This window comes from Homarus americanus, unplaced genomic scaffold, assembly GCF_018991925.1.
Source record: "Homarus americanus isolate GMGI-L3 unplaced genomic scaffold, GMGI_Hamer_2.0 scaffold367, whole genome shotgun sequence".
NCBI lineage: Eukaryota > Metazoa > Arthropoda > Malacostraca > Decapoda > Nephropidae > Homarus > Homarus americanus.
This window is the reverse complement of record NW_024743709.1, coordinates 732194-760056: the sequence shown is the minus strand read 5'-3', so window position 1 is coordinate 760056 and position 27863 is coordinate 732194. Positions and strand designations below refer to the sequence as shown.

Sequence of the window (27863 nt, the reverse complement as noted above, 5' to 3'; positions counted from 1 at the left end):
CCCACACACAACGCTTCCGTGACGCCTGCTGGACCACCACTCCACGACCCCCTGACGGAGACACGATGATCCTCCCCATACTGGCCAGATATTTTGTAAATAATATTAATTATGTGTTAAAGGAATATCCTTCCTTCCTTAAGCTTTAGTAAGCCCCTTTATAATATTTATACTGTATATACTTGTCACACTTGCCAGATGCTTCTGGTGTCATTGTACAGGGGAACCTAGTGACAGCACTAGGATCCCGCTTCCTCTATCAAGGAATAAACAATTGAAATTGAAAAAAATTGAACGAAACTAAGACTGCTATGAATCAATATTATCATGAAACTGACAGATGAAACTACTGTACAGTGTCTTGAAGAAATATTCATTCATGACGTAAATTTCGTGAAGTTATTGGGCTCATGCTTCCACAGCCTTGATACCTGAAGGACCTTAGTTGTTAAAGCGCAGTAATTATATGTGGCACATATCAGAAAGCCGCTTCTAATTTTTAGGCCAAGGTGTGCATTTCTTTCATAAAAAATTAGGTGCTACTATAGTATGCGTCTATCGAGTTGGTCTACTGCCATATTTACACTATAGCATGCGGTCAACCTAGCGTTCATTAACTGGAGAAGATTATGGATAATCCTATTCACCTTGGCCACCTGACATGAACTGACGTAAAACATAAAGGGGGGGGGATTATGAAGACAAAAATTATTATCGTTCTGGAGTTCAAGTGAAGAACATGTGTTGAATTTTTTTGGTCCTACATTTTGTTTATCATATTCGCCACTTATCAGCTCACTAGCCGTTTGGGCGGTCTATCTAGTGTTGGTACAGGAAGAAACAAGAGACCGGGAAACCTGTGGTGTTAGGTAGTGAGTGGCACACTGGATAACGCCCTTCTCAAGGCTCGAACCCTTGACATATTGTTGAGAGTTATACTCGTTACCGCTTTATTACCAACACCCCTACTGACAACATTGCTGAAATATTTCTACATATACCTAACCTAACTTAATAACGAATGCAATTGTAAGCTGAAGTCTACAGTATAGTAGTGCGCACGCGTTAGTGTATTACGGTAGTCCACATACTATAATGTCAACATCTCGGTAGACAGCAATTTTTTTTTTATGGGTATTAGCGCATCCGGGCACAGGTAATGACCCACATCAGGGCCTGGGGGGCAAAAATATAATAATAAATAATAATAATAATAATAATAATAATAATATCTATTATCATTACACCAATTAATAAAATTAATAAATAAAATAATAAACTAATAAAAATAATAACAATAAAAATACAAATTTTAAAAAATAAATCAAGAGAGAGAAATCATATTCATTATATATATTGTGTTGCCCAAGCAAGAGAAACAATTGAGATCCTGCAATTGTGTGTAAATAAGGCAGAAAGTCAGATCAGCAACCTGGGACTTGGTCACAATTTTCGTGATGCCATATGGCAGCAGGGTCTACCATTAGACAACACATTATATACTATAGAAGCACCAAAAAGCATCACAATGTATCTTATAATATAAAATCGCCACATTCCTATTGACTGCCATTTTTCTCGTGGCCGATCAGTGACAAAGAGGTTAAAGTACAGTACAGTATATATCTCAGCCCGGCAGGCCGGCGCCGCTCAGTCCATTAATATTCGTAAAAGACAGCTCAAGTCCATGCTCGTCACACTGTGACTTCCCAACAGTATCCTTCATTATCGTTACGTCACACCCTCCAGCTGGAGAGATATTTTTGTTTCTTTACATTACTGGACATAAAGCTTATGGTGGCTTGGTGGGCCATACTTAATCAAATCGACTTAATGTTTGCCAATGTATACCTGCACTATTTATGTACTCGGCACGTATACTGTTTCTTTTGTTTACCTACATTCTACTGTAGAAGTACAATGCTTTTATTCCTGCACTATCTTGGTACATTATTTGTACACTTGTACTCTGTACATTGTAAACCTGCATTTTATTTATACATGGTGAATAAATATCTATATACATAGGTCCAGGGATTGTATTAGTGAAGCGCAGGATAACTTTTACTGTAATTGCGTTTATTTCTTCACATGAACAAAGATATTTAAAGAAATAATGAATCAGTCAAACTTCAAAGATTCCTATCCGTGTCAAGACAGTCTTTAGTTACAACTGGGTCAAGGTTAAGGTCACAGCGGATGGTTAAATCTTTGCTGAGAGAGCTCAAGTACAGATCTATTAAACTTCAGTTTAGCCAAAAGATAATTCTGATTTTATTGCCGAACAGGAGCTCCAGAACTTAATAGACTTCACAGAAAAGCACCTGAAAAACGTATTACCCGTAAATAACTGGAAAAACAAACACAAGCTACGTGACGTCATCAGAAACGCAGGGTATAAACTAATTTCAATATTTTTGGTGGAAGAGTCTTCGAAATTATTAGGTATCATTAACTAACCAACTTGGATGGTGTACAGTGTGTTCAGCCGTATCAGCTTACAGGGACTTGACTAACCCTGACTGGACTCCAGCACAAACGGCAGGCGGGTGGTTTGTTTAGCTCCCCCAAATATATATATATATATATATATATATATATATATATATATATATATATATATATATATATATATATATATGAAAGTAATTTTTTTTAATAATTGAAAAGTGAGAAATCATAAGTAATGGTTAAATATGATTAGTGTACTGTATATGGTGACAAACCGTCTTCAGTACTATATTCTTCACCAGTCTTGGTGGCAGCAGTACCACAGCTGAAGTTGACGGATGGTTCACATCCTTCCCAACTCGACGGCTGATGAATGCTTCCTTGATTGGAACATTCGCGCCACCTGTTTTCCGTGTTTCACTGGTCTCGATGACACGATATCAGCGAGCCGTTGATACAGTAACAACTGGGGAGACTTTTTACTGCAAAATAATCAGCTCCAACCACTTATTCTTTTAATTTGTGTACAACTACCGCATCTGCACTGCGTTCCCACAGGATGCCACCCTACGGGCCACCGGAACCGAGAACATAAGTGAGTAATGACTGACTCTGTTTCTCTTAATACTGTATCTGCCGGGCTTCCAGTCCTAGAATGAAAGGCGGGGGGTTCCCATGATGTTTAGAAGGGCATGAGACTGGAGGAGGCTGTGTAAATAGCCTACAAGTGAGGAGTAGTGCTTGTATAACGTAATAGTAGTGGGTGTGCTGGTGGTATTTGGGGTGTGCCGGACATGGTGTAACTAGACGCTTACACTAACATCCTTTGTTCAGTACCTAAAATGTTTTTTCTACCATTTTATCGCTTACTGACTGCAGATATACAGTGCTGTACTGTATACAGACAGCAAGTGTGTATATATATATATATATATATATATATATATATATATATATATATATATATATATATATATATATATATATATATATATATATTTATATATATATATATATATATATATATATATATAATATAATATATATATATATATATATATATATATATATATATATATATATATATATATATATATATATATATATATATATATTGATAAAACCACTCAGGGAAAGGGGAAACAATGGTGCACCTTAGCTTTCGTCTTTATTCAAGACATCTTCAGACTTCAGAGGCCTGTAGGGTTACGGGGTATTATGTTGTCTAGCGCTCAGGATGGATGGAAACTCTAAGGTGGTTTTCTTGTATAATATAAGTTATATGATAGTCTGGTGCTGGAGGTGCCGTGTGGTGAGGAGCTGCTCAGTAGAGACGTTCGGTGAGTAGCGTGTTGAAGGAGGTAGATGTGCAGGAGCTTCGTTAGAGAAGATGTTGCCTGTTGCTGGCCTCCTGGTTGAATGAATGCTGGTCAGCGAGGAGCTTGCTGGAGTAGGTGTTGCGTGTTCAAGAAGAATGGCCAGAATGAGAAAGCTGGTTGGTGAGGAAGCTCAGAGAAGGACAGCTGGTGGGTCGCCATGCTCGCTGGCGGGAGCGAGGACCGCCAGGCAGGCGGAGGAGAGGCGAGGGCCGCCAGGCAGCGGCAGAGGTGGTGTTGCGTGTTGTAGAAGAGAGACCAGAATGAATCTCAATGGAGAGACAGAGCTTATATACCCAGCAGCCATGAGTCCTCTATGAGTCATGTTGGGAAAACCCGAGAAAGTCGCCGGTCTTTGGTTCGTTGCTAGGTTACGGTAACATCTGCTGTCGCCGCTGGCTTGGTTGCTAGGGAAGATGGTAGCAGCTGGTGACGCCGCTACGCAGTTGTAGGGGAGAAGTCCACTACAATACTCCCCCTTCCCTCCAGGCGGTGTAGGAGACTTGTTGTCTGTAGAGTTGCTTAGCACATGTGAGGCAGACCGGGCGGTGCATGCCTCATGTGAGACAACGGCGATGGCGTGAATGAGCCGATCGCTGAAGTACAACTGTCTAGATACACACTATCTGTGGGAGAAGGGAGAAAAAGGGTGTGTGGAGGCGATGAATGTTGTGCTTCCCTCATGACAGGTACAGGGTAGTCAGATGCGCCTGCTGGGGTGTGTGGGCCTGGGTCAGGAGCAGGGGCTGCGTCAGCAGAAGTGGATTAGGGCTCGTGACAGCAGCTGGGTCCACGACAGCAGCAGGGTGCAGGACATTAGCAGGGAGTACCTGAGGGAGAAAAGAGGGTGTGTGGAGGCGATGAATGTTGTGCTTCCCTCACGACAGGTACAGGGTCGTCAGATGCGCCTGCTGGGGTGTGTGTGGGCCTGGGTCAGGAGCAGGGGCTGCGTCAGCAGAAGCGGATTAGGGCTCGTGACAGCAGCTGGGTCCACGACAGCAGCAGGGTGCAGGACATTAGCAGGGAGTACCTGAGGGAGAAAAGAGGGGTGTGTGTGGGGTCCGCACTCAGGAACAGAGGCCGCGTCAGGGGTTACTGCTGGGCCGGGGTCGGCGTCTGAGGCAGGACGGGTGTGCTGGGGTCGGTAGGATGTGGTGCTTGGGGCAGGAAGAGGAGCCGGTGTCTGCTTGAAGACTGGGAGCGTGATCAGTGTCTCCTCCATCCTGTGTGAGTGCTAATCTCCGGGAGTCACCATTTGTAGGAATTCGTGGTATAATGTTGTCTAGCACTCAGGATGGATGGAAACTCTAAGGTGGTTTTCTTGTATAATATAAGTTATATGATAGACAGTCTGGTGCTGGGGGTGCCGTGTGGTGAGGAGCTGCTCAGTAGAGACGTTCGGTGAGTAGCGTGTTGAAGGAGGTAGATGTGCAGGAGCTTCGTTAGAGAAGATGTTGCCTGTTGCTGGCCTCCTGGTTGAATGAATGCTGGTCAGCGAGGAGCTTGCTGGAGTAGGTGTTGCGTGTTCAAGAAGAATGGCCAGAATGAGAAAGCTGGTTGGTGAGGAAGCTCAGAGAAGGACAGCTGGTGGGTCACCATGCTCGCTGGCGGGAGTGAGGACCGCCAGGCAGGCGGAGGAGAGGCGAGGGCCGCCAGGCAGCGGCGGAGGAGGTGGTGTTGCGTGTTGTAGAAGAGAGACCAGAATGAATCTCAATGGAGAGACAGAGCTTATATACCCAGCAGCCGTGAGTCCTCTATGAGTCATGTTGGGAAAACCCGAGAAAGTCGCCGGTCTTTGGTTCGTTGCTAGGTTACGGTAACATCTGCTGTCGCCGCTCGCTTGGTTGCTAGGGAAGATGGTAGCAGCTGGTGAAGCCGCTACGCAGTTGTAGGGGAGAAGTCCACTACAGGCCTCTGAACAGGGTTGTCGGAATTTCCGACTCTTGTTTATCGAACACGCTGATTGGTTCAAATCCGGTACGTCGTCTGCTAATCGGTAAATTGATGACGTAGTCGGTAAGCTGTGACGTCACTGCTCCGACTCGGTAAATTACCGTCTTTAGGAAATATGCTTTTTCATGGCTAAAATACCATATAGAATACAAAGAAATAAATTGTAGATGTATTTAATTACCTTACCTACATTTAACTAGCGATATTTTAGCAGAATTATATTTTTTATGTAGTCAAAATAAAATTGGTGGAATGTTTTGGTTATTTTTATTCAGTATTATCGAAAAGTAATACAAATTACAATTGATAAAATACAAACCTAATGTGATCATATATAACACTCTGAATGGTGTATAATGCAGTGTTTATTATTCAGAAATTTATAAAACTAATGACAGGAACAATGAAATTCACTGAGTATGAGGACTACTCTAATATAATTACTGTATCTGGGATCTTCGTTACCCCTCACCACACATTATATTATAGAAAATAGTAATATTATGTCATTATCTCGCAACCAATCACAACGCGAGCAGTTGAACCAATCAGCGTGTTCGGTAAAGAAGAGTTGGAAGTCCCGTCAGCCCTGCCTCTGAAGATGTTTTGAATAAAGACGAAAGCTAAGGTGCTCCATTGTTTCTCTTTTCCCCTTGTGATTTTTTCAAGATTAATCTTAAACACGTTTTCATTGTGGATCTACATGATATATATATATATATATATATATATATATATATATATATATATATATATATATATATATATATATATATATATATATATATATAGCAGGTATACAAACAATGTACATAGCCATTGCAGGTGTATAAACAACGGTAACAACATTGAATGATTGTCTTAGAAACACGTGGCTTGAATTTAGAATTTTAGAATATGGTCATTCACTATGGTTGTATTTTTTATCATAAACACACTCCACAGATATAATTACGTATGATTAAGAACTCAAGAGACTGGTACGCAGGTGAAGGCACAAGCTAGCTACATTATACATAAAGTGAAACCGCGTAAAGCGAGGGTTTATTGTAATTAAATTGGATTTTCAGACAGGTAACTTGCAGTTAAAATGCCCACTCGCACTTCCTGGGTACACTCAGACCCAACACATTGCAAACTTAGTTATACAGTGCCACTTTATTAGCAGTTTACCTCGAACTTCATGACATTTGGGTTAAAAAAAAAAAAAAATCTTTAAATATCACACAGCCACCAAACATTTTAATTTGAGTCTTTGTGTATAGTCCAAAGTTGGAATGACGATTGATCAGAATTTAGATATTTTTTATTATTTATCTTTACACCACTTACCAGCTTACTAACTGTTCAAGCAATGTTTTTTGTTTTTTTTTACTTTATGAACTTTATTGTCCAGTGTTAGCACAGGAGGAAACACTAAGAAAACCTGTGATGTTTGGTAACATTCTAAAATATTTCTAGTTATCCTTAGCCCAGCAATTACGGTAACTTGTCCTGGAACGCACCGGAATGACATTCAGGCACTTTTATTTTGCACGAGTACAATAAATTTTAAATTTAATCACATATTAATAAATACTGGCAACAGTACTATGTACTGTATATAAATTCCTTGCCAGTTCCACAAGCTAGGTCGGCATCTGTCTGGCTCACTAAGAGTTCCACACTTCTTATTTTATAAATTAAGCACTGCCTCAGCCCATATTTATATTCATAAATCATCCTTTTTAACCAGTGACAATGACTTCTCATGTTCAGAAAAAGCAAAATTCCAACCTGCACAGCATCCACATGTCCACTGAATGAGGGACTTTGGTGGTTCTACAGTAGCACACTTACCTCTCACTTTGTGTCCTGGATGTAAGTCTGAGTTGGATGTGTGAAGGTTTTAACTGGTTACTCCAGTTTCCCCTGTACATACTACCACTGGACCCATGATTGGTGAAATACTTTGGGACAATAGTGCACAAAGAGTAGAAGCAACAAGAATTAAAACAGTAAGTTAGAAATTCCACTCCATAAACTCTCATACCCTCAACTTGCATATAATGTACAGTACAGTATTTTTCCCTTATGGGGGATCAGAACCAGGCAGTGTACTACCTCCAAGATCAGAGCTTCTATTATTATACAGGCAGCATCCCCTTAATGTTCATGATGCATTCTTGGAATCCTATATGGTAGCCGGATGTACACTCGCTCCAAAATGTATCTTTACAATTTTGTTCAAGAAAATGTGACACAATGGAGGAAGGATTTTAACAACCTTACTGACACAACAGGAGTCATGGTGTTCATTTTGAGATTCATCGGACTCCTCTGTAAAGATACTTTTTGGGGCGAGTGTACCTATGTTACCTGGACAGTATATTCTCATAGAAACCTGTGTTAAATTTGAGATGTCCCAAAACATTTGAGTAAGCTGTAACGAAATATTCGGTCGCAATACAAAACACACTGTAACTGTGACCTTAATGAAACAACCAATGGTAATGTGCTTGCTTCCCCAACCGTGTAGTGGGTTCAATTCCTAATCAAAATTGACCCTACTATACATTGCAGATTTCTTCTAGGTACTGTATACTGTACTGTACTCCGGTTTCCTCCTGTCCTAACATTGGACAATGAAGGTCATAACAAAGAACAAATTGATTGTCCACATGGTTAGAGGTGGAAGTGAACAAAAAAATAAATAAAGCAAAGAGCATCAGCATGCACAAGAGGATTCAGAATGAATGGGTTCAGCAAGCAGGCAGTGTACATATCTGTGGATATACTATACACACTATATATGTTAGCTTGGACATAAATGGTACTACAGTATTATTAAAGATATGTATTGGTGGAGGAATGTACATTAAGGGGAAAATGATTGTACAGTATTTACTGAAGTGTAATATACCATCCTGCTTCTTTCTGCCTTATACAAGGTGGTTGACTTTTCTTGTAAAAACAATCCAAGTAGCTATTAATTTTCTCTTTTAATCCTTTGGGAGTGACATCAAGACATTCGAATAGTTACTAACTCCCCTGGTTCACTATAACAAATACATGTAGGATGCTTTTGAAATAAAAGTACCCTGTATCAAATACAGTATACAAAACTAAAATTTCATTTAAAGTATTTGATTCAGTACAGCAGTGACACATTGAAATACAAATTTAATATGCTTTCTGTACGTAATGTTTAACATATAACCTTTCTTCACCTGCGCATTTACCTTTCTCAAATTATAAATGAAGGATTGAACTATGAGATACTGTAATATATTAGGACTGAGTGAAGGAGAACTATGACCAGTGAGATATAGCTAAAACACCTTCTGGCAGAGCTTCCAGTGAGTGATACAGTAAAGTATGTCTAGTGGCAGGATTCACCATCCAGCCTGACAGTTATTTTTTGTACAAGCAGCCTTCTCATCCACCTAAACCAGGTTCAAAGTTTTATTTCAATTGATCCAGAGGTAGAATCAAAGTCCAATTAGATCATGGGTCAAAACCCACTGTTAACTCTCACTAATTGAAAGATTTTAGGTATAATATATGTACTAGAGTATGTCTGAAGAACATTGGCAGCCATAGAGAATTTTTAATGTTGAAAATGTTTTGCAGTATGTAGATTGATATTGTATACATGAATACTCAGCAACTTTGTCTACTAATCCTTTGAAGTGGGAACCCCAGGCTTGGGCTAATGAACCCATCCATTCAGAGAGGTCCACTGAGGAAGAACTGTTCTATGGCTCTACAAGAGGGCTTGTGCTGATCTGGTATAATCCCATTTCTAAGTTATGATTTAATGGCATCATTATGTTACCCATGTTCAGGCAGGTGTTATAGCTGCTTGCAGCAAAAACACTGTCTGTCTGGACAGTGTATCTTATCATTAAACATGAAGCCCTGTGGCAAAATATGGGCTCTACCTGAGGGTGTTTATATAGTACAGTATGGATATCACACACCACTAATCAAAGTCCTTTGCCATGAAACTGCATATTATTGCAGACTTTCATAATATCATATAATTGTTTGTACAGGTAATTTATATGGTGCTTCTTAAGTTCAATGAGGTTTTAATTTTGTTTGGAGATGATGTAAAATAACAGCAGTTGCTGCAGACACATTAAGACAATGAGCATCATGATCCAAGACCCTCCCAGAAGGAATCGTTACAACTGTTTTGCATATTCTTTCTAAGTCTTGGGAAACTCCTGTTCCTTCATTACCTGTATCAAAGAAAAAATAACGTATTGGAGCATTACACTTACACAATATATACATTCAATAACAGTTCTGTACTATAAAGAATAAAACTTTCACGTTTAATTTTTCAGCAACAGTAAATCTTTGCAACAGAAAACTCCAATTCAGACAGGAGCGAAAAGTTGAAAATGTTAAATTCTGTGCTGTACCGTGTAATATGTCAACACCTTCGTGGTTCATAACTGTTACAGAGCCACTCTGCAAACCAGCTTTGCAAGGTAAAGACATCTCTTTAGTATACTGTATGAATATAAAAATCAACATTATATCTATACAGTATGACTATTTCTGACAGCTGAAGTGAATTGTATTCTACACCCTGGGCACACCTTATTCATATTTCTTAAATTAAAAAAAATCATAAAGGAATACAAGTAAAATTGGGTGTTAGGTACTCCACGACTTATGACATACTCGACTTACAACAACCCGGACATACGACCGCCGTGGTCGTATAAAATATTTTTCAAATTACGTATTTTCGAGTCCTGACGTAAGTGATCGCGCTGTGTACTGACAAAAGTTTCGTTTGTAATTCCCTTTAAAATGGCTGGCAAGCTTAAAAGTGAGAGTTCTCGTGGTGCTGAGAAGAAAAAGAGACACCCATTTTAGAATTTCTATGTATTATTTTCGCCTTTTCGCCTTACGACCAATTCGACTTACGACCTGGTCGTCGGTCCGGAACCCCATCGTAAGTCGAGGAGTGACTGTACTATATTGTACATGCATGTCATGATTTATGAAAATGTACATTTATGAAATGCAAAAATTGAGGAACAAATAGCCTATGTTCAACCCCTTGATGCTTAACTAATAGTCAATAATTTTTTTATTGGCAATTGAAATATTTTTATTCAGGCTATTAACTTTATATGTATCAAAGGGTGGGGAGAAATGTTTTTTGTCAGACGTATCCTCGACAATTTGTATATGAACCCCGGTAAGTACGTAAACAGATCAGTGTGTGTTAACACAGCATTTTACAGGCCATTCTCTCTCTCTTGTACATCAGAAATATAATTTCTATTTCATGGCAATCATAAAATGTACACACACACACACACACACACACACACACACACACACACAGCTATCCTTCCATCATTAGTTCATCAACTCATCACTGTTTTCGTCAGATTATGATTTATTCAGCTTCGCCCGTGTTCTTGGGTCACGTGTTGCATTGATACTTTAACGATTTCTTCAACTCTCTTCAGATATTAATTAGCATTCAAGTTCTCCTTTCATCTTGGTTTTTACTTGGGCCCAAATGAGTTCAATCAGATTGAACACACATTGATAAGGAGGCAGTCTGAGCCCTTTGTGTCCTGTGATATATTGCTATGTGGTCTATTTCATAACACTTTTTTTCTGTGTATTGTTTGCATATTTTAACTAGTTCTGCCATTGTGTATGAACGATCATGTGTGGTATTGTTGGAGTCGAACCACTGAATTATTTTTTTTTTCAGTAATCATTAGGCTAAGATGATACGAGATTTTTCTTATGTAGAATTAACAATTAAATCGATTTTCTTATATAATAATTCTAGTGCAAATTGATATTAATGAAGATATAAGCATACTAATGGTTGAAGTGAAAGCACCTATTCACATCTTGCCGGCCCTGGAGCAAGATGCATGGTTTGAGAGATCTAGTAGAATACGCATTACACCTGATCCTCATAAATTTCATTTTATCATATTTTTTATTCCAAATTATAAGTGGTATATGAATCTGAGAAAAGGTTAAAACATACAGAATACAATTAGTGAGTACAGTACCAGTATAAATGTGTGTGGATGTTTCTACTTATTATGTTAGTCCGCTACCCATACAGTATCTTGTTCCACCCTACCCTATTAGTTACCCCCCTTTCTTTGAGTTATCTGTGCCCCTTGACCCACCTCACACACAAATTGGAGAGGAGGAAAGACAAAAGACATTAATAAAATACTAACCCACGACCAGTAAAGTGTTCCCCAGAGGCAGAAAATCACTGATAGATGTTGTTGTTGCAGTAGTTCCACTCGATGAGGAGGCCACCAAGTGCCAACCTACGTCAGATAACTTGCTAAAGAATGTCACTGGATCATCCACCTGGTACACGGGCAGTACCTCTGCTACTCCAGCGCTGGCTTTACTTACTACACCAGAGATTCTGCAACTGTAAACGCATCTCAGCATTAATGGAAGAATGAATAATGCAAGTTCCTTTTATTTATCGACTTTTTAAAAAAAAATCAAAGATGTAAAAATAGCAATTTGGGTAAAGTTGTTAAATTTGATGAACAACAAAGAATGTATGAAGCCTTACCTGTGTTCCATAGGAGTAAATACTTTATCTACTCCAGTGAAGTAAGCTGACCTTATAACAGCTCCAAAGTTCATAGGATCTTGAATCCTATCAAGATATAGCCACAGCTGGTGTGGTCTTTCTTGATCCTCTCCAGGTGATGATTCTGGTTGATGCTCCACTAATTCATTCTCTTTCGTCTTATTTAGGTTCATACTCTCACCGGGCTTCATCGTGTGGTAAAAATTCTCAGTGTTTAGATTTTCAAATAAAAGGTGACTAACATCACAACATATTCCTTGGTGTGCTTGGTCTCCTTTGAAAATTAATTTAAACTCTGAACCGCCTAAACCATGAATCTTTATACTGTGTTTTTTTCCGGTCTCTAAAATTTCTTGAATTTTATTATTTTTATCTTCGTTTCCTTTTTTATAAAATATATTATGAAATTTCCGTCGTTGAGCCCTGAGTGCAAGAAGGACAGGAAACACTCCATATATTAATTCACCCACAGGTTCAAAGTTCAATTTATTATTATTTTTACCATTTCTCATTTCTCTCTTAGAAAGATGAAGTATTTTATCAGTTGTGTGGTGTCTGTTTGCATACTTCATATTGAGTTGTGAACTTCTTTTTCTTTCATGGTTGAAGTATTTATCAGGGTTATAATGCTTAGTGTTCTCAGAATCCAAATCATTATATTTATTATTATTATCATTAATCCTTTCTGACCTCACTTTATTATTAGGCTTATCATCACTCGAGTTCGGGTAATATTTTCTTTTATCGTTTTGCCATCCTGATTTATTCTGTATGTTTCTGTAAGTCTTCTCTGCTTTTTCAGTTACAACAGGAGATGTGATTCTTGGCAACTCTCCTGCCTGTTTATTCGTAGATGAAGGTATGTCATTAGCATAACGGAACTTGACTGGGGGAAGACGATAGACCTTGTGACTGGCATGTCGTATAAATATCTTTGAGAACATGTCTGCAAATGAAAGGAGATAAAGCTGATTAGAGATTTAAAGTTGTTATAAACCTGTTTACAGATTAAGTTTACTTTAATGAAATGGCAATAATACTTTAATATTAATTCATTTATTAGACAAACTTAAGAGAACATAGGCTACACTTAACGTATACGTACTGTACTACAATAACCCAATGAGAAGAAAAATCATACATGATTCTAACCTTATTTTCATACTGGACTACAGTACTGTACTATACTATGCCTGTAACTAGTAACTACGTTATACCTCAACCGGTGTCAATATTTTTTATTAACAAACATATCAAAGTACAGCACAAGTATGTTATGTAAATGGTATATTGTAATCATTGTAGTCTAATTACTGCATTGATACTGTAGTGTACTCTAGTGGTGGGAATACAATAATCTTAAACGACATTATCTAATTTGCATTTAGTGTCCACAATAGTCAATTCACCAGAGAACTTCAACAATTAGAATTTTCATTTTGTTTAACTCCAGGAGGTCTAATGTTAGGTAAGGTTTTCATTGGTTTGTTTGCTGTTATTTTTAGTATTTACCCCCAAATTTCCCTCGACTTCACAGCCCTGCCCACTTTAAACAAGTATTATTGTTGGTAATTTTGTCTATTAACATACACGAAAAATATAAATTTCTGACGGAAATGCCATAGAAGAAAAGTGTCTTAGACAAGTGTGAACTATGCAAAAAACGTGTTTTTAATTAAGAAATTGAGTTGGGCCCACTTATGCAAATTTACCTAAATATGCAGTCCAAAATGAAAATACTGTACAGTATTACCAAGATGAGAAAAAACAACAATATGCTAACCATAACTATCTCAGTATTTTTTGGTTATATTTATTATTTTTTCAGCTATCCTTGGTTGAATTGCCTTACTGTATACATTGTATGGTTCACGTACACCAAATACCTGCATTACATATACACCTGCTTAATTATATACCTGCATAGTATATATACATACCAATTGTAAGTTTGTGTGATGATTTTACTGAATATTATCATTATTATAGTAGTAGTAGTAGTAGTAGTGCTCGTAAGTGGCTCGACCTGCTGGTGAGTTTCCCAGACTGGGTTTGTTTACAGCCATCAGCTGCGTTCACTTGTAAGTGTAAATTCAGATTTGTATTTGGGTTCATCTATCTACTTTGTCTCTACAGCTTCATCCACGAAATTGGGCAGGCTAGTGCTGCTGCTACCAATTTTACACACGGCTCTGTAATTATAAATATTGTAAGGGTGTTAATTCAGTTATAGCCAAAATACTGCATTGAATATAGTATCTTTGGTTGTAGGGCTTCCCTCTGCTTTCCGTGATTCGGGTTCGAGCCTCGGTACCCACAAGAGACACACTTAAGTACGGTGGTCGTGCACTCTGTTGATCAAATTCGCCAAAAAACAGCCACTTACATCATTTTGTTATTTTCCAGAGAGAGAGCGCATCCTTAAGCGGTGAGTGGGTACATATTAGCGATTTTTCTCAAATATTTGATGAACAAAGCACTTATTATTCTTATGTCTTAATAATATTTAGTAAGCAGTTGCTAACTGTTGGCGTTCGTATTAGGGGCCGGATTCCTAAAGTCCTAATTTTACTGAGAGGTAAAATGCGGGTTCAAAATTGGTTCCTATCTAAACAAAGAGAACAGTATCCCTGATAAAGAGACCCCTGTTTGTGTCGCCCTGTCTGTATATATCTGCTGAAGAAGTCATCTTGATTACAATATACTGTACAATACATTGCGGTATTACCATTTTTTTTTACCTAATTGCTACCCGCTAGAGGTGGCCATGTCGAGTAGGTTTGGAGTAATTTTACATCACTAATAACATTAGCAGCTCCTTCGCTTTGAGTTGGATAATAAAACTTTTGCTTTTTTTCCAGTTCAAGGAGCTGAATCAGACAAAATGAAAGTCAACCAGACCCAAGGACTCGGCTTGTCGGCCCTGCAAAACAATCGTTGTCAAAACACAGGTTATCCTCCCAAGGTGTGGAGCTGAAGTAAAGATAATTACAATTTGACTTAACCCAAACAAAATAACACTAAACCGCACACACACACTGTACTTATATATGTTGAACACTATTTACTGTCTCCTCTACACCTTGCAATGCATCTGTTTATCCTCCAAGGTTCACTGTATCTTATTAGGCCAACCACACATCTGTCACTCAGTCCATATGTAATCTAGTTGTAACATCTCCCAAGTATACCTAACCAAACCTAACCTTCCTCTCTCAGGTTAGCTTTAGGATGTTTAATCATCAGGTAAAATAAACTCAGGAATAGTGTTAATCTTCAAATGATCGCATATACTGTATATTTGTCTGGTGTTGATCAATAGCGGAAGTTAGTGGAGTGTGGCCTTGTGTCAGATTTTTACCTCCTTCAAGGTTACCGTGACGTGTGGAGGAGTTCCCTGCGTTGTTTTTATATCGGAATGTTTCCGTCTGAACCTGCGTCATGGAAAATAAATACCAAAAGAGAGAAAGAGAGAGAGATTATACATTTATGGCCGTGGTATTGATGTGATATGTGATAATATGGTTGGTACATATGCGCCATTAGTCACCAACAATTAAAAATTAAATGGTTGTGTTTTCTCGATATAACTGGTTGGATGGAAGGTGTTACTGTATTTCATTACATTCTGATTTCATTATCCGAGACTGTAATTCCTTCTATACAACTTATGAAATGGCTGTATCGCCACAAGGATCTGGTAACCATGGTGATGTATTTCAGACTGCGTTGATTCTACGAATGACAGTAAACTTGTTCGAGCCAGTACCAGTTAACACACACACACACACAGCCGATCCACTCAGTTTCATATTAAAGAGTACCGCCACCTCTCGCTGGGTCAACCTCATTTAAGGTCAAGGTCAAGATTGTCATTGATTATTTTACCCTCAGATTACTGGGTGTCACCGCCTGACCTTGGCTTTGTGTGTGTGTGACTGCATTCTGTACATTCCTTTAAGTCACACAATTAATTCGGGTCATATATTTCCACTCTCGAGGAAACTTTAAGACGCGAGATAAAAATTTAGATAGAGGTGTTTATTTTCTTAATATCAATGAACGTATGTACTGTATTAATTCTAAAATAGCCCTGGCCAAGTTGAGGGAAAAGGTTGTGGGGTCTTGTTCAGGTGGGGTTTAATATAGTAATTTGTGGAGGTAAACGATGACAGGTGTGAGGAACGTGGTTTGGGGTGATACCTGGGGACAGTGATGCTTCATTACTGCTGTCCATGTAGTGCAAGGTGATGGAGATGGTGGTAGTAGTCAGTGTGGTGGAGGTGTAGGCACTGTGGTGGTAGAAGCAGCAGTGGCTGTAATCACACCAACAGCAGCAGCAGGCATTGTGGTGGAAGTGGTGCTGTGGTGGAAGGGCGTCAGTGTGTGGCCAACAGTGGTCGGGTGCAGTACGTCTGGTGAGCACCTCCACACCTCTGGCACGTGCACCGCGCGATACAACAAACATCTCTACTCTCTCTCACGACCACTGTACTGTACAGACCAGCGGACACCGTGTACTGTACACCCGTCTCTCTACTGACTTTACAGTGTTTGATTGTGATAGAAACTGAGTTTGACCTACACCAAGTCAACAGCCACATATACTTTCCCGGTCCACCAGTAGAAGTTACCATCCTGCCTCACTAATACAGGACACCAGCACAGGTGAGTCTCGTTGCTTGGTGATGCAGGTGTGTGGCCACTCTTAAGTCTGGCTAAATATCGCGTCTTGTGTTAAACTTTTCTCACACCTACGACAATATTTTATAAGTTGTTGATGTAACTGATTTTTTTACAACTGTTTAATCACCATTTTAAAACCTCTGAGTTGGCTTCTGTGTTTTCTTTAATTTATATGTATATTTTTTTGGGTAACAGCTGCATTTAATAGGTTTAATTTGCTTCTTCTAAAACCCAGCGAAGATCAGCAAGTTCTTCCTTATCAAACTCGGTCATTAGTTTCCGGCGACTGTGTATTGTGAGAGAAGACGGGAGCGAATTGTACGTGATTTTATATCCTGTAGTTTAGAATATCATTTAATTCCGCTTGTGGGCAAAGTACAGGGTTATATCACGTTGAAGATGACACTGATTGTATCATGGTGAAGGTGGCACTAATATCATGCTGCAGGTGGCACTGATTGTATCATGGTGAAGGTGGCACTAATATCATGCTGCAGGTGGCACTGATTGTATCATGGTGAAGGTGGCACTAATATCATGCTGCAGGTGGCACTGATTGTATCATGGTGAAGGTGGCACTGATTGTATCATGGTGAAGGTGGCACTGATTGTATCATGCTGCAGGTGGCACTGATTGTATCATGGTGAAGAATTAGCACTAATATCATGCTGCAGGTGGCACTGATTGTATCATGGTGAAATTAGCACTAATATCATGCTACTTAGGTGGCACTGATTGTATCATGCTGCAGGTGGCACTGATTGTATCATGGTGAAGGTGGCACTGATTATCATGCAGGTGGCACTGATTGTATCATGGTGAAAATTGGCACTAATATCATGCAGGTGGCGCTGATTGTATCATGGTGAAGGTGGCACTGATTGTATCATGCTGCAGGTGGCACTGATTGGCAGCATCATGCTGCAGGTGGCACTGATTGTGTATCATGATGAGTGTCACTGATTGTATCATGCAGGTGGCACTGATTGTATCATAGTGAAGGTGGCACTGATTGTATCGCCTGCAGGTGGCACTGTATCATGTGAAGGTGGCACTGATTGTATCATGAAGGGTGGCACTAATATCATGCTGCAGGTGGCACTGATTGTATCATGGTGAAGGTGGCACTAATATCATGCTGCAGGTGGCACTGATTGTATCATGGTGAAGGTGGCACTGATTGTATCACGTTGAAGATGACACTGATTATATCATGGTGAAGGTGGCACTGATTGTATCATGGTGAAGGTGGCACTGATTGTATCATGGTGAAGGTGGCACTGATTGTATCATGGGGAAGGTGGCACTAATATCATGCTGCAGGTGGCACTGATTGTATCATGGTGAAGGTGGCACCGCTTTAATTGCATTGTGTGGTAACAGTGCCACTTAGGTAGGTCGGGCAGGTTGTGTGACATCCAACTGTTATCTGAAGGAATCACTTTACTTTGCTAGAGTACGTTAGTGTGAGTGTGTTTTAGTGCTAGAGTGTGTTCGTTAGTGTGAGTGTTTTAGTGCTAGAGTGTGTTCATTAGTGTGAGTGTGTTTTAGTACTAGAGTGTGTTCGTTAGTGTGAGTGTGTTTTAGTGCTAGAGTGTGTTCGTTAGTGTGAGTGTGTTTTAGTGTTAGTGTGTTCGTTAGTGTGAGTGTGTTTTAGTGCTAGAGTGCGATGACTTTACTCCTTTAAGTCATCAATTCGTCTTGCTCATGGGGTTAAGTCATCTCATTCAAGGGGTTAAGTCATCTCACTCAAGGGGTTAAGTCATCTCACTCAAGGGGTTAAGTCATCTCACTCATGGGGTTAAGTCATCTCACTCAAGGGGTTAAGTCATCTCACTCATGGGGTTAAGTCATCTCATGACTTTACTCCTTTAAGTCATCAATTCGTCTTGCTCATGGGGTTAAGTCATCTCATTCAAGGGGTTAAGTCATCTCACTCAAGGGGTTAAGTCATCTCACTCAAGGGGTTAAGTCATCTCACTCATGGGGTTAAGTCATCTCACTCAAGGGGTTAAGTCATCTCACTCATGGGGTTAAGTCATCTCACTCAAGGGGTTAAGTCATCTCACTCATGGGGTTAAGTCATCTCACTCAAGGGGTTAAATTAACGTACAGTGTTCGAGAATGAGGAGTAACGCATCGCTCCGTCAGCTGATGACACAAACACACACGGGACATCATTGTTGACATTGTCGAAAACACAAGACTACCTTACCTTCTCTGTCTGTCTCGTTTGTTTGCCTGATTGTCATTGTAAGTGTTGGTTGAACTTACTCGTGTGATCACAAGGAAGACGTTAATGATTGTGTAAATGAAGTTAGATTGTTTGTTTACTTTAGCCATTTTGAGAGAAGGTGAGTTTGGTTATTTATTTCGTGTTTATATAGAATTATTAGTGTGTATTGTTCAAAGGTGTATATGATAGATAGGTAGATAGAAAAATATATGAGTTGGCCTGTCATATTATGTGTGTGTGTGTGTGTGTGTGTGTGCGTAATAGAGTTATCCACACACACACTTTGACTGAGGGTTTTAGTTCATGTTTATACTCACTGTAAGAGATGACCCACAGACAGCAAGAGCACGTGATGGGTGGCAGATGGCCCCCCGGTGTGTGGTGTTGAGTGTCACTGACTGTCTGCACTGTTTGGGACTTGATACTTGTGGAAGTTTATCATGGGATTCCTTGTTTGGTGTATAATGTATAGGCACTTTTATTTACCAATTATATAGAAAGATAAGGTGAGGGGTATCAATTGGCGCTGTGTGTAGAGGAACTTTTGTACACACTACCTAGATAACCTGTGACCTTGGTGGGATGGCGTGTAGAGATAAGGTTAAAAAAATCAAAGTACGTCTTGCACATCTGCCGAAGTCCTCCTGTCCACTCTCGACCTTTAGTGTTAGTCCGTCGGGTAATGCTGGGTACCTTCCATAGGTTCTGTAGTAAGGAAGCATGGGCTTATGCTCACCTCATGATCAGAATATAGCAATGCTCCCCGAGGTTCATAAGTTAATAAGATATGTTCACTAAATGGAGGTGTGAAGCGTATCTGAATTGGATCATTTAAGTTACGGTAAGATGATAGTGACTAAACTAACGTGTCTGTCTGAAGCTCCTGTACAGTGATGGCAGACAGGCTGTCTCATTGTAGTGACTTTTTTTTTTAACCTCTTGAGCTAAGATGGCGACCAAAATGACGTCGATATGGTATTGAGACTACAGTAACTATATAGGAATTCTTATTTATGGGAAAAAATAAAGTTACCATTTTTTTGGAGGATTTGGAAATGTGGCAGATTGTCATAAACCTGCGTCAGGAGAATGTAGTGAGGTTCAAGGGAGTATTACCACTAAGTCCTCTCATCGCCAAAGAGAGCCACCTGACGAAGGGCTTAGTGTGAATTACCCAGCAACACGTTAACCCTCAATTGCCTCCTCTTGCTGTGTAGGGGTAAGGGTCGTGTTTAAGAGGAGGAGGGTGGTTAAGGGTGTGTGTATATAAGCCTGCTCGTTCCTGTACTGTTTATAAGACTAGAATCATGTCCCGCGGCGCCAGACAACCTGAGGGATACACGTGTAAACTGTGTATGGGTTGGTGCTGTGTGTGGGGCGCTCCTGTCCAGCCTAGTTAATTGTTCCGTAAATCTTGTCTTTTACACACACACACACACACACACAAAATGGCATGCATACTCTTATTATTATTATTATTATTATTATTATTATTATTATTATTATTATTATTTTTATTATTTTTATTATTGCATACATACATACATACATACATACATACATACATACATAAGACGACCTCACTTTAGTCTTATGTAACGTATCCGAGAGAGAGAGAGAGAGAGAGAGAGGACTGACACGACCTACGGTAGTGCCTGGCAGTGCTCCAGCAGGCAATGACTGCAGGAGAATATTTTTGTTTGTTTCTTTCAGTATGTGCGGAGAGTCGTGGCTGAGTGAGATGCTTTTAATGCTGTAGTTACTGGATATTGGGAGGCCGGGGGGGGGGCGATATATAGTGTGTGTGTGTGTCTTTGCTAATCTAAACGTCATATACTTACGATCAAGATGACGTGGAAATTGCACTAAGACTCTACCCTAACTAGGTGCCAACTGTAAGCCTCAGCAGGTCGAGGTGGGGGGGGGGTGTAAGGGAGAGAGAAAATTTACCTATGACTGTAACAGGAAATCCGATTATAGATGCGTTTTTGAATAATCCGGATATATACTGTATACGTTTATGAAGAATGACGATATAGAGTATATAACTTTTATAACTTACGACGTATTGACGATGTAAACGGGGGAGGTTGGGTAGTTACGACCTAAGATAAGACAAGGAGGGAAGGATGACTGTCACCTCCTGTAGTGTGTGTTAAGAGGAGGAGGAGGAGGAGGCTCTTTTTTAAATAGTTTGGCAGAGTTGGTCTTGATGGGGGCGATACGTGTGTGTGGGTGTGGTTGAGAGAGAGGGTGGGTAGGTGGGTGGGTGGGTGGGTAAGGCCAGGGTCACACACACACCGTCAGGTAAGGAGGGGAACTTTCAGGTAACATTAATCACAGCTAATCAACCTTGAGGCGTCACACACCTGTTCGTGACTGCCTTCGGTAATTGCTAGTGTAATTGCCGTGTTATGTTATTCTTGTATTATGTGACCTTGTATGAATATTGTGATAACTTATTGTAGGAAGTTTAGGTATGTAATGGAGAGAGAGTCTTACCTGGTCACACATACACCTGCCTGTAGTTACCTGTGATGTATAAGAGTAAGGCAATTAGTACACCTGTGTGGCTTAATGATGCTCTCACTAGTCGTATCGTATCTTATTCTATGTTGTGAATCATTGTGGACGCCATGATTCACTCTAGCGTTATGAATCATTTTAGACGCCATGATTCACTCTATCATTATAAATCCCTTTAGAACGACAGGATAGAATTAACATTCTACCTATACTCATGGTCAGAACGTCAGTGACTCATTAACCACAAAAGATGTTGCGAGGTGAAGTCAGGAGACATAAGCCTTGATGCCGCGCCGAGGTGAGGGACGCGGGTCAGGGAGGGACGGAGGGAGGGAGTCAGTTGCCTTCACTAGCCAGCCAGTCAGAAACACAAGTCATGTCGGTGTGTGGGAGGGAGGAGGAAAAGAGTGTGACCTGGCCTCTATATAATGACGGTGTTGTTATTATTTGTTGTCGTTCTTTTTGTCTTTCTCGAGATATATTCTGTTTGTTTCTTTGTTTATTTGTTGATTTGCTTCTTACATTTGCGTGTCAGGGTGTTGTTTATGGGTCCCTGTTTTCCGTCTGTCTGTCTGTCTTTTTTTTCACCTGTCTCTCTCTCTCTCTCTCTCTCTCTCTCTCTCTCTCTCTCTCCAAAATAACTCAAGAGCGTTTTTTTGGGAGAGATCTTTACACTTAACTTGTTATAGGTTAGGTTAGGTTAGGTTAAGTGACCATGTGATGAGCCCCCACACGACCAAACAGACGTAAGTGATGGTTTTTATAGGGGGCTTAAAAACGACAACACGAGAGACATTATTCTTTTACGGTAAGATCGTCGCTAGTCCCTTATTTACCCAACTATAGTACCGAGGATTAGGGTAGGTTAGGGTAGCGTTAGGTTTGGTTAGGTTTGGTTAGGTTAGGTTAGGGTAGATTTGGTTAGGGTAGGTTTGGTTAGGTTAGGTGAGGGTAGGTTAGGTTAGGTTAGGTGAGGGTAGGTTAGGTTAGGGTTGGGGGGTAGGTTAGGTTAGGTGGTTGAGGGTTTGTGTACACTCTGTAAAACATAAACTGATAAATATAGAAATAAATGACGTAGGAGATATAATATACTTTTGAGTTTGACCATTTACTGTGTTGAGTGTCTGAGTAAATGCTGTACACACACACACACACACACACACACACACGCACACACGCACACACACACACACACACACACACACACACACACACACACACACACACACACACACACACACACACACACACACACACACACACACACACACACACACACACACACACACACACACACACACACACACACATGGTTGCTTTTGATTGATCACCTACACTTAAGATTCCATTAACTATTGTTTTGAAAGGCGATAATGGTAATCACATAATGAGTTTATTTACAGTGGAGGCTGGGAGTATGCGCGCGCGCGCATGTGTGTGTGTGTGTGTGTGTGGAGAAGAATCAGGGTCTTTGCTTTTAAGGCCATTGTCACAGAAAGTAGATGTCAAAGGTCAAATGTTGCTGTGGAGGCATTGCTCTCTCTCTCTCTCTCTCTCTCTCTCTCTCTCTCTCTCTCTCTCTCTCTCTTTCTCTCTCTCATTTCCTTATTTGATTTATTTCTCCCAAGCTCGGACAAATAACCAAAGGTGTCCAAATATGTGTTCAGATTCCAACCTTCCCCATTCCGCCTTCCCCCCTTCCCCCTCAAGGCTCTACGATGTTCCCTTTGAAGGTGAAATACGAGAGCGATTGTCTCCTTCCTCAGCCACACAACACACATTTATTTTCTGTTAAACTTTGAGACTGGAGTTTAGTCGCGCGCGTGTGTGCGTGCGTGCGTGCGTGTGTGTGTTGTGAGCTAGATGCAGTAAACGACACATATACCAATTGTTGTTGTAATAACCTAACCCATCAACAACTAAGGTCTTTAATCGCCTATTCCTTTAAATTCACAGATGCTTTACTCATCCACAATTCAAAGTTCAAGATAGATACATTTCCTCGGTTCTAAGATGATCATAACTCGTCATCCAGTTCATATAAGCCTTCGTGTTTGAGCAGATAGCTAGTCGATGCATATGTCCCAAGTCTGTGTTTACTGGGCTTGGTCTTGTCTGTCAGGAGCTTCATGGTCTGTCTGTCTGTCTCTGTCTGTCTGTCTCTCGTTAACCGGGCCTTCATACCTGCCCAACACCTATCTAGTATACAAATAATACTCATATGGCACACACGACACCTGTATCTGGTTCGCAAGTGACACATCTGGCACATAAATAACACCTTTACTACCCAGTTGACACCTACCTGATGTCTCTTTAGTAATAATAATGATAAAAAAAATACACTTATCCATGGTCACAGGTGGTGGTAGTGGGGTGAGGATGGTGGTAGTGGTAGTGGTGATGGAAGTGGTGGTACTGGTGGTGGTGGTAGTGATAGTGGTGGTAGTGGTGGTGGTACAGGTAGTGATGGTGGTGGTAGTGATGATGGTGGTGGTGGTGGTACAGGTAGTGATGGTGGTGGTAGTGATGGTGGTGGTGGTGGTACAGGTAGTGATGGTGGTTGTAGTGATGATGGTGGTGGTGGTGGTACAGGTGTGATGGTGGGTAGTGATGGTGCTGGTGGTGGGTACAGGTGGTGGTGGTACAGGTAGTGATAGTAGTGGTGGTAGTACTGTGGTGGTGGTGGTAGTGGTGGTGGTATGTGGTGGCAGTAAACACAGTAGTGGAGGCGTTTGCATGTGAGGCCATTGGCTATAACAGTGTGTACCTGTGTCTTTACTGTGTGGAAGCTAGTGCCACTACCTCCTGCCCCCTCCCCTTCCCCTCTCCTCCTTCACCCCCTCTCCCTTCCCCCTCCCCCTCTCTCCTGTCACCCTTCCCTGTCTCCCCTCTTCCTCATCCTATATCTGTCTCCTTACCCCCCCTCTTCTCCCCCTCCCCTTCACACACCTTCCCCCTTCCCCTTCTCCTCTGCCCTGAACCTGAGTTACCATGGTGTGTATAATGCTTATTCACACACACACACACACACACACACACACACACACCTACGCCTGCAAGAAATCGTGTTCGCAAACTTCATTATTTACAGGTCTATAAATCTCCTCTCCCCCATGCAAAGAGCAACCAGAGATATGCGTGTTGTGTGTGTGTGTGGGGAGAATGAGGGGAGAGAGAGGGCGAGGGAAAGAAAGAAGAAGAAGGAGTGGGAAAGAGACAGGAGATGGGAGGAAGAGGGACAGACAGGGGGGGTGCCGCAGTGCCTCAGTTGACATGATTGAATTAATATTTAAGGCCATTGGTGAAGTGAATGGCGAGAAGCTGTTGGTTTTGAGGTCCCAAATTAACCCTAAGATTAACCTAACTTATCCTACGCTAACCTATCCTACCCTTCCCTATCCTAACCTAACCTAACCTAACCTATCCTACCCTAACCTAACCTAACCTATCCTATCCTATCCTAACCTAACCTAACCTAACCTAGAGATAATAATGGGTAAAATATATACAGGGCTAAGGGGGATAATGGTAGAGATGTTAATGGATATAAATGAGGATAACAGGAGACAAGGGGAAAGCAGAGACTAGGATAAATGAATGAATGAATGGGTAAATAAGTGAATGAATGGACGAATGAATGAATAAATAAATGGATAAATGAATGAATGGATGAATGAAAAGTCGTTCCCCAGAAAGAATGCAAAACTTCGAAGGATTATTATTAAAGACAACAGCCTCGAAAACTTGTTGATTAGAGGGGGGGGCCGTGATAGCCAACCCTCAGACATGATCGTATCCTTACACACACACACACACACACACACACACACACACACACACACACACTGTTTGCTCGAGTATTCATGTAAAATTCACAATACATTCTTGGGTAGATTCAGTAAAGCTTTGTTTATTGAGTGTCAGTGGTGGATATTCCTTGTCCCAATGAGCCCCTCCTTCCTCCTTCTTCCTTCCTCCTTCCTCCTTCCTCCTTCCCCCTTCCCTCCCCTTTCCTTCTCCCCCACCCCCTCCCCCCCTTCTTCCCCTTTATTGGGTTAGGTTAGGTCAATTAAGGTCATGTTCGGTTAGATTGAGTCAGGTTAGGTCATCATAGGTTAGGTTTAGTTTTATTAAAGTCAAGATACACTATTCCATCTATAGCTAATTCACCTACTGGTGTACTCAAAGGCTACTGACAGTGCACAGTATACTATATCCACACTACCTCTCTCTCTGGGCGTTTATAAGGCATTTACACATTTAATGAACAAACAAGACTGGTGGTTAAGGGTGAAGGGTTTCCGCCAGGTGAACGGCAGGTGAGGGAAAATATTACCTGAGTGGAGAAATAATATTCACCTCATCAACTTTACTGAGGTGTGTGTGTGTGTGGATCATTCTGGTAGACGACAATGCTTTGTTGTGGTGAGGCAAATGTGTGGTGACAGTGTGGTGACGGGTGCCAGGGTGTGGTGGTGTTGGGAGTGGACCAGTTGGCACCAGGGCCTCTCTCAGTGCCACCTCAGCCACACTCATTATACCTTTGTCAACACATTATCATACCTGAACAATACAATGATGCTGGCGGTGTTATGTGTTTACGGGAAGAAAACACAGGTATAATTAATCCTACAGGTAAATTTATTTGTTACAGGTAAATTTATTTCTTATATTTCATTCCGTAATTATCTGTGGGGAAGAATTATTATACACCTGGCACTCCACCTCTGATACCTATCATATATTTGACTGGTTTATGTTGACTTAATATCTAACTTCGTCTGGGAAATTGATTTTTAATTTATACAGTAAGGGTAGTTGGAGGACCTACCCGCTACACTCTGGGACACACCGCTACACTCTGGGACACACCGCTACACTCTGGGACACACCGCTACACTCTGGGACACACCGCTACACTCTGGGACACACCGCTACACTCTGGGACACACCGCTACACTCTGGGACACACCGCTACACTCTGGGACACACCGCTACACTTGGGGGCACACCACACTCTGGGGACACACACCACACTCTGGGACACACTGCTACACTCTTGGGGCACACCACACACTTTGGGGCACACCACACTCTAGACACACTGCTACACTCTGGTCACACCGCTACACTTGGGGCACACCACAGCACTTGGGACACACCGCTTACACTTGGGACACACCGCTACACTTCTGGGACACACTGCCACACTTGGGACACACTGCTACACTCTGGGACACACTACACACTTGGGACACCAAGCACACTTGGGGCAGCCACTGCCACACTCTGGGACACACCACACACTCTGGTCACACTGCCACACTCTGGGACACACACTGCTATGACTTCTGGGACACACCGCTACATCTCTGGGGACACACACTGGCTGAGCACTCTGGGACACACCGCCATGACTCTGGTCACACTGCTGGTTATTTCTGGGGACACACCGCTACACTCTGGGACACACCGCTACACTCTCTTCTCTGTATTTTATTGTGTACATCTCCTGGTGTTGTGTTGACGTCAGGTTTATGGTTATACGTCGGTTGTTGTGACGTCAAGCGTGAAGTGTGTCAGACATATAGTGTGTCACTGTATAATTTGTTGAACACTTTAAGATGGGATGAGTTTGTGTGTTTGTAAAGTTGTATTACATAGTGGTGTGTGTGTGTGTGTGTGTGTGTGTGTGTGTGTGTGTGTGTGTGTGTGTGTGTGTGTGTGTGTGTGCTAAAACTTAACAGGCTGGATGTTTGCCTAAAATAAACGTGTTTATTTTTTGAGAAATTTTTGACAAGTAAAGGTTAAAGTGAACACATTTATACATCCACTCGCTAACAAAGGAAAGACTTTTTTTTTAATTAACTCTGAAAGTAATTTGGATGTTGATCAATAAATAAAACAAAAGGCCAAACATATTTACTGTACACTATTAGCTGTATTTTCAGTTCCTGGCGTATTTCTGTCTTTTACGGGTGGCTAGATAATAATGTTTGGCCTTTTTGAGTGACCCCCCCCCCACACACA

General features: G+C 40.9%; 1 protein-coding gene and 1 long non-coding RNA gene across 3 annotated transcripts in view; one reads left to right on the top strand and one right to left on the bottom strand.

Annotated features, from left to right (window-relative positions):
- Nucleotides 1–6032: 6032 nt before the first annotated feature.
- On the bottom strand, nt 6033–14471 carry LOC121877486 (rRNA methyltransferase 1, mitochondrial-like). Of its 2 annotated transcripts, none has more exons than XM_042383272.1 (4): nt 14322–14471; nt 12361–13327; nt 12005–12210; nt 6033–10006 (listed from the first exon to the last, which is right to left on the bottom strand). In XM_042383272.1, the coding sequence occupies exons 2-4, from the start codon at nt 13323–13325 to the stop codon at nt 9843–9845; spliced, it is 1335 nt and encodes a 444-aa protein (XP_042239206.1). In that variant the 5' UTR covers nt 13326–13327; nt 14322–14471; the 3' UTR covers nt 6033–9842. The 2 variants fall into 2 exon arrangements, with proteins under 2 accessions (XP_042239206.1, XP_042239205.1); XM_042383271.1 differs by having other exon boundaries at nt 14301–14445.
- A 909-nt stretch (nt 14472–15380) lies between these two features.
- The window catches only part of LOC121877488, a 29435-nt gene continuing 16952 nt past the window's right edge, over nt 15381–27863 (top strand). The window contains exon 1 of the long non-coding RNA XR_006091006.1: nt 15381–17049. This is a non-coding gene — a long non-coding RNA (uncharacterized LOC121877488). The remainder of the gene's footprint in view (nt 17050–27863) is intronic.

What these genes read in the sequence shown, in the direction of transcription:
- LOC121877486 (XM_042383271.1), bottom strand. An exon ending in TTTACTCCTATGGAACACAG is followed by an intron (nt 12,211 to 12,360) that starts GTAAGGCTTCAT and finishes ATGCGTTTACAG; the next exon opens with TTGCAGAATCTCTGGTGTAG. An exon ending in GAACACTTTACTGGTCGTGG is followed by an intron (nt 10,007 to 12,004) that starts GTTAGTATTTTA and finishes TCTTTGATACAG; the next exon opens with GTAATGAAGGAACAGGAGTT.